This window comes from Hordeum vulgare, chromosome 3H (assembly GCF_904849725.1).
Source record: "Hordeum vulgare subsp. vulgare chromosome 3H, MorexV3_pseudomolecules_assembly, whole genome shotgun sequence".
In the NCBI taxonomy this organism is placed as follows: Eukaryota; Viridiplantae; Streptophyta; class Magnoliopsida; order Poales; family Poaceae; genus Hordeum; species Hordeum vulgare.
The window spans coordinates 611294377-611302484 of NC_058520.1; the positions used below are offsets into that span (position 1 = coordinate 611294377).

Sequence of the window (8108 nt, forward strand, 5' to 3'; positions counted from 1 at the left end):
GTGCCCTCCATAAATTATGATAATTTGTAGCTATATATCGACTCTTCTACAGTTGAATTTTCGGCAAAAATTGCCATACCAATGGTTATTATGGTGATCGGGCCAATATGATTACTCCGCTATAGTTTCTCTCAACGGTTATTAGGGGAGTTGACTTGACACTATCGCTGCTTCATGTCGAGCCCATTGGTTTCTTGCTCTTTGTCCACCGATAAGCTCATCCCACTGGATTGTCGATCGCCTAGTGTTTAGCCCCCAAGACTCATTATTAAGGGTCAATATCTAAAGATTTACTAATACTCCCTCCGTCCCAAAATAAGTGTCGCTAATTTATAACTAAACTAGTACAAATTTTATACTAAGTGAGGGACACTTATTATAGGACGGAGGGAGTAGAAAATTACATCGGCTACCCAAAAAGAAACATGCCGCTTATTTATATGACATTTTTATACATGAACTCAATTATTCAGGTCTGGCTGCGTGCTGGCTAGCTAGGCAACATCTCACCGTAAAAGTACTTCGAGTCTTCAACTATAACTTGATGCAACCATCGAGATGCTGGTACGGCGACCGAACCTAGCAACTGCACAATCGGCACCAAAGATGTCTGATGATACATAGCTGGTCGCACCACCCATCACCGGCATGTTGGCGCTCACCCTAAGCTTGTTAATATAGTCGGAGCGGTACGTTTGACCAAGGACGCCATGCACATCGTCGGTGAGATCGTGAAACTTGAAACCGATGTCCATGTGTGCTAGGCAGTCGCCCTCCGTGACACCGTAGTTGTGGATGCGCGAGTCCTTCTCAGTCACAGGCACCACACTGGCCATGATGTCAAACACCCCCTTGAGCTGCACTCTGATGCCATTGGTTGCGGCGGTTCTCGTGATGGTCAGGCCTGCCATGGCTGCCGACTCCCAACGTGCGTCAAGCTTGGTAGGGAGATCGATGGACTCGTCATCCAAGGCCATCTCCAAACGGTCGACGCGGTTGTTCCATTTCACGGTCTTCTTGGCGCCGACGAAGAGGCGGTGGTCCGCGAAGCGGATGCCGATGGCCTGGATCCAGGTGAAGTTACGACCCGTTGCAGGGTTATGCGTGCCAATGAAATGAGCATTGACATGGAGATCGGCATCGGAGAGGACACAGAAGTCCTGGTCCTTCTTGCCGTGGAAGTAGAAGTTGTTGCCGTCGCCACCGGTGAATCGCGGGTCGCCGCACGAGATGCCCGGGTAGTAGTCGCACACTTAGATAGATGACACAAAGTAGCTAACGTTACCAACACGTATATATATATATATGTATATATGGATCCAAAAAGGTAAAGTTGCGGCAAATTGGTTGAAGGTGCATGTTTATATAATACTTACTGCATATCGTCTTGCAGCTGGGGCAGAGGACGAAGCACTGGTCGGGGCAGCGGCTCTCGCACTTGGCCATGCACTTCCTCTTGCCGCAGTACTCCGCCGTGTCCCTCTTCCCCAGTAACGGTCCCCGTGGGGTTATCATGGCGAAGTTGGACGGAAGTCCCGCTCCTGCAGCGGCGACGGCGGCAGCAGCGACCAAGGCAGCCGAGAAAAGACCTACGAGCTGCCGCGCCATGGATTGTGCCTTGATACGCCGGAGTTTGAGATGGGTGTAGTCCGTTAAGGTTGGCTGTGGTGGCCTTGAGGAGTTGACGCCGAGTTATAGGCTCCACGTACCGACGTGCGTGTCGACTGTCCATGAGTGCTGGCTTTGAGATTACGAAATTTGTTCTCTCTTTAGTTAGTAGTTTTTTTGAGTTGACCTAGGGAAAAGGTGGGTGGATTCCCTCCCGTTAATTCATCCTGGCCAAACCGTGGTGGCAGCTTGCCACTGGCCACGGAACCGCCCACGTTCATTCCATGAAGCAACTCCAAACCCAAGTTACAGCTCCGGTACTCCCTCAGCTTGGAAGATAGTGTTTGGCTGAGATTTTCGTTGCAGTACTGTGAATTAATTACAAGTTTACAGTCTTAGAAAACGTACTGGTATAAACAAACTATAAAATCCAAAAAGGGTCGCATGGCTCTCATACAATTTGGTTAATTATTGGTTGACCCTATAAACATAATCCAAAAATAGGTAAACTATATGTGTGCTTTTCATACTATTCTCGGCAAAACTATTATCATTTTGTAGGGACAAATTATTATGTAAAGAACAATGCATGTTGCCACGAGAATCGACCATGCATGCTATTGAGTCCATCGATGAGCTGGTGGCGATGATGGCGTGTTGGAATAAGGTCTTTCGGTATTTTCCCATCTCAACGACGTCCAATCTGACGCCAACGAAGGGCACGTGAGATTTTGTGGCCTTAGACCAGTTGGTTATATTTATTGACGGTTTGTGTGTCTTTCAAGGAAAGAAATTAACTAAGGACGTAGTCAGGGCCGGCCCTGTGTTTTGAAAGGCCCTAGGCCGATGACATTGGGCCCTTTCAATCGCACTTTAGTTTCTTGTCCTTATTCTTCACTGAACATTGCTTGAAAAAATGGAAAATACTCTTTCAAAGAACATGTAATTGTTGAATTTTCAGATCACTTTATTTCCTATTTTTCCTTTTTTTAGCATCCGACAAATACATTTAGGCAACATTGTAAGGCAGGCTAAACATCCTAAATTATGAAAAAGACGATACACAGAATTCGAAATTGATACATCGGATGATCAGAACCCTAGACGTAGTCTCCTTCTGATTTTTTAATTCTTCTTAAGTTTGTTTTCTTTAGGTGGGCTGAGAGCACATCACTTGCGCATTCCCGAGAGCACGTCACTTTCCTACCCCCTTCGGAGCTTCTCCAAGGGTCACTTGGGGTGGGCTGAGAGCACATCATTTGTGCACTCTAGAGGCTCCTTCTGATTTTTCCTATCTATTTACGTAGTTTTCTGCTTTTTACAAAGTTTTGTTCCAGGATTTTTCCTTTATTGCTCGAACAAACGCGTTATTTTTCTTCTGAAAAAGCCCGTTCGTGCCTATCTAAAACTCGGAAAAACATATTTTTCTGTGAGAGGCACGGATTTGCTTCCGCAGGAGCCATGGTTGTGCCTCTCTAAAACGGAAAAAGAAACGTGTTTTTTTCCAACGTGTTTTTTTTCTCGCGAGAGGCACAGTTTTGCTTCCGCCTCTCGGAAACGAAAAAAAATTATGCCCCCAGTTTGGTTTTTTCATCCATATATTTTTTGGTGAATTTTTTCCGTCAAAACCTTTCAAAATGAGAGCTAGTTTGAAGAATCCAACAGTAACAACTGTTGAAAATTTAAACGCATGATTTAAGAGATAATGTTTCGAATATAGGGATCTAAAAAAGTGTCACGTTCTCACAAGTGGTGCACATACTTAGGGAGGTGCGAGTAAACTTTATAAATAGTGTTTGTTAGGGCATATACAACCAGATCCCTCGTACCACGTGCGGGTAGGCTGTCCGGTCTCTGACCTATCACAAAATTTTGACCCGGTCAGGTGCCTCAAACGGGCCTCAAACGTCCGGCCTGACCGGCACCTTCATATCCAGCCGAAATATGGGGCAGATATGGGACACCCGGGCTCGCCCGAAAACCCGATGGTCTAGCGGACTCCTCTTCCGTCACCACAGTGTGAACACCGTGTGGTGCTGCTCTGGATCGCCGCCCAATGCCAAATCCGTCTAGTTAACCCGGTCAGCGTCCCCCAACCCAAGCACATCCGCCTCGTCCCTCTCTACGCCGCCACTAGAGCCCATCCATCTCCTCTTCCCCGCCCTCCCACACTTTCCAACGTCGATATGGTCCGGCATAATATCACCACCTACGCGATTCTCACGTCGGAGTGTCGGATGTAGGTCGAGGCGGATATTTAGGCTAGGCGTGCCGCCTGCATTGCTATGTGTCTGCCTTCAAAATCGCTGGAGCTAGAGGAGGAGGAGGGAGAGCAGCTGTCGGAGCCGATGAAGGTGATGGATCCAGAGGGGGTGCGGAGTTCGCTGTCGCCCAAGACGAGGAGATGGCATTATTAGGTCATCCTGGAGTCCGTCAAGGATGAGGCCGAGGTGAAGGCCAACCGGGAGCTCATCTGGCAGAATAAGGCGAAGGTCGACTCGCTCTTTGATAAACTCGAGGCGGAGAAAGCAACGAAGGAGGTTGGAGCAAAGCAGTTGGAGGGGGCGGAGCTGCAGCTGCGGCACATATATCCGTCGAAGGGCACAAAGATAGCCGACATCTCCGACGAGGAGTAGCTGCATAGTATGTAGGTTTTATGTTTTGCATGATTTTGTATGGATATAAGAATGTAATATGAGGTGTCCAGATACAGTGATGCTAATTTGATAGATGCCGATCACTCCGTACAAACGCGCCCGGACGCATCCACAAATGTTTAATGGATCATGTTTACCAACCGTGGTTGTAGATGCTCTTAATTGCGATATCAAATGCACGTCTCACACGACATCGCATTGCATCACATCGCATATTCTATAAATGAGGCAACCGCATCATGGGACGTGCGTCTCACATAGCATCGCATCGTCTATAAGTAAAGCAACCGCATCATCAGACATGCTTCTCACACAACATCACATCGCATCATCAATAAGTGAGGCAACAACATCATTGGACGCACATCTCACACATCATCACATCGCATCGCATCATCCTTAAGTGACCCAACCGCATCATCGAACGCATGGCACAGAACATCGCATCATCTTTAAGTGACCCAACCGCATCATCGAACGCATGTCACAGAACATCGCATCACATTGCATCGTATATAAGTAAAGCAACCGCATCAACGTCTCACACAACATCACATCGCATCATCTATAAGTGAGGCAACCGCATCATTGGACGCGCATCTCACACAACATCACATCGCATTGCATCGTCTATAAGTGACCCAACGGCATCATCGACACCTGTCACACAACATCACATCAAATTTCATCGCCCAGAAGTGAGGCAACCGCATCATTGGACGCGCACCTCACACAACATCGCATCGCATCGTCTGTAAGTGAGGCAACCACACCATTGAGCGCACGTCTCATGCAACATCACATTGCATCACATCGTCTATAAGTGACCCAACCGCATCATCGGACGCGTGTCACACAACATCGCATCGCATTGCATCGTCCAGATGTGAGGCAACCGTATCGTCGGACGTGCATCTCACACAACATCGCATCGCACCGTCCGTAAGTAAAGCAACTACAACATCGGACACACGTCTCATACAACATCGCATCACATTATCGGACACACGTCTCACATCGCATCGCATCGCTTCGCGCTGTCTCGAGGCCTTTTATCTTTTTTCTTTTTTGAGGGATCCGAGCCGAGGCCTTCAGGCCGGCATGCAAGGACCTTTATATTGGCTCGGCCTGGATTGTCGGTGCCGTCAAATATGTGTGTCCAAAGGCTAAATTATTTATATCCCCAAAGAAACCCTCAGTTTTTTCATATCCCCCAAAGTCTCGAACCCTAGCGGTGCTCTTGGAGGCAGCCGCAGCGACGCCAATCGACGATGGCAGCGTTTAGATCTCTAGCGTGGAAGATCGGCGGTCGCGCACTACAGCGATCGCCGGCCATCTGTCGTGTTGTGGACGTGGTTCCACATGGCGGATTACTTGGACGACCGGCGGTCGTCAAATCTCGCATATTTAGCTCCGGCGCCTCCGGCACAAGCGAACCATTATGCAAGGTATATATGACATCACTACTCTGGAAAAGATCCCCCCACAATTTTGTCATGATTTCGATTGAACTACTCTGGAAAAGATGTAGGTAGGTAGCCTTTTTTTTTTTTGAAACGAGCAGGTAGGTAGGTAGCCTTGTGGTAATCTGGTTCAGGAGCTTAGATTTGTGCTTTCTGTTGAATGAGATGTGAAACTAAAAGTTCAATATGGAAGATATTCGCGTGTTGTTGACGTAGGTGGTGGCGTTTTTTAGGCATGTCCTCTTCTACCATGCCTCGTGGATCTTCCTGCTTCTTCCCTTGGTTGCAGAAATAGGAATATGGTTTCCTTTAATAACGTATACCCCAGTGCTAGTCGAAAACTCCCCTTCCCCTTCACCAAGGCCCCGTCCCCTTGTGTACCTTCAGACCTGTGTGGGTAGTCGTAGCAGCACGAGAGCCTTTTATGGTGGATTCTGTTGAAGCGATTGATAAGTTCCACATTCCTAGATGATGGATCCGAGTACCCAGGTTGCTCAAGGCGATAAACCCGGTCGCTGTCTTCCCAATGATGACCACAATGCTCATCTTTCATGATTTTGTGTGCAAGGAGTAGCCTCTCTGTAATCTCGAAATCCATCCCTGTCTATCTACCTTGCCCTTGGTGCACGTTCGTTAATAGTATTTGGTGGACAGTGGGTATGAGTATGATCATAGACAACCTTAAACTGCCAAGGCTGAATAACATGCTGAAATAACATTCTCTGATTAGATGGTACCTCCTTTACTTCAGACGTTGTACTTGTAGCTCACTGGAGAACAAGTGGGGGATGATGGTTAGGTGTGCCTCGTCCGGGGTTGCACTTGGTATTGGGAAATCAGTGAACAAAATTTTGTTGGGAGAGCTTACGGTGGAGATAAGTTTTCTTTTATTGCTTGATACCATTGTGATGCCTATGGTAACTATTCTCTCTGTTGGCTTCTAAAATGGAGTTAGACCGGCCCGGGTCATCTACCCGGCCTTGATAATCCTAGTAGCTGTTGCTTGATGTCTAATTTCTGCTGAGGCGGCAATCAATCCATTCCACAATAGATATTTCCTTTTCTGTGTCTGAAGGCAAGTGTACTTTTTAGAGTGTTAGGAGGCCAAAATTGTCCGTTTCATTTTTTATTATTAGTGTTTATTAACAAGAGAATTGCTCCTTCCAAATACTTACCTTGCTAATTTTTTAATCCTTTTGTGTGTTCAGAATTGTTTACAATCATTCGGAGGGCCTGCTGCGGATGCTAGGTCCCATCTCAATAATCTAGGACCCGAGGGTCTTAGAGAGGAAGTGGAGAGGAAGAAAAAAGATCTGTTATATGCACTACTAAAGATGGATTCCTGCACCAATTTGAATGCACTTCCAGGTGAAAACAAGGAGGAGCTGGGCGTCCTACTCCCGCTGCTCCAACCCAAGGCACAAGAACCGGCCAGGTGCACACTGCGCTGTACATCAAACGTACTAACAATCTCATTTGTTTTTTCATCATTATAATTGCACCCCCTCCCTCTATGTGTGTAGGTCCGAAGAAGTATTAGTTGATGGAGGGATGAAGTTCTGGTTCTTTGTGATTTGCGCAATACCTATTGTGACCGTTCTTTGCATTTACAGAGACAGCAAACGACCTTTTCCAGTAGATAAAGATTAAACAGGAGGTTAAGGGCCGGTTCTTTTGGATGGCTTAAAAAATAAGCCGTCTCTTCCGAACCTAAAAATGAGCCACCACCTAAATTTGTTGTGACTGCTTAATTAGTTACCCCCACATTTGTATATGGCATATAATTCGTAATTCATTATGTATAAGATGGTGTAATATTGTCCTTAGCATTGTATAGTTTAAGTACGGTCTATGTTCCTAAATGTAACAAGTAAATGAAATGCAAAAGATCTTACATTTAGGAATAGACACAGTAATAGTTAGCACTTGTTATCAATATACAATAGCGGTTCTACAAATGAACTACATAAGTATTTTGCATTTTCAAAAGACACTTCATGGATCTACGAAAATATTACTTGAATTTAGTTTTCTAGTAATCCAAATCCCCTTATTAGAAAAACTGTAACTTTTTTTATACTAGTAGGCATTACATGTACACCTTGGACCAAGATCCAAGAAATTGCATCGTAATTCTGTCAAATAAGAATGATAATATATAGAATCCTTTGGATATATATTTTTCATGGTATCAATCTCGGCAAGACATGGCCTTACTTGAATAGGGTATGTTCTATTGGCTCATACCACTGCATCCTTTCACAATAAGGTGGAAAGCAGTCTCACCTCTGGGCCAAATAATGATTAACGGCCAGGATTCTTCTGATGCAAGATCCGACGACTATAGATGATCGTTCCTACCTACTTTGACGTGACATAT

General features: G+C 45.9%; 1 protein-coding gene across 1 annotated transcript; it reads right to left on the reverse strand.

The window, feature by feature from the left end:
• Positions 1-317: 317 nt before the first annotated feature.
• On the reverse strand, positions 318-1649 carry LOC123441108. Its single transcript, XM_045117623.1, has 2 exons — positions 1377-1649; positions 318-1252 (listed from the first exon to the last, which is right to left on the reverse strand). Exons 1-2 carry the CDS (start codon positions 1606-1608, stop codon positions 531-533), a joined length of 954 nt encoding a protein of 317 aa, XP_044973558.1. The 5' UTR covers positions 1609-1649; the 3' UTR covers positions 318-530.
• Positions 1650-8108: the final 6459 nt, after the last annotated feature.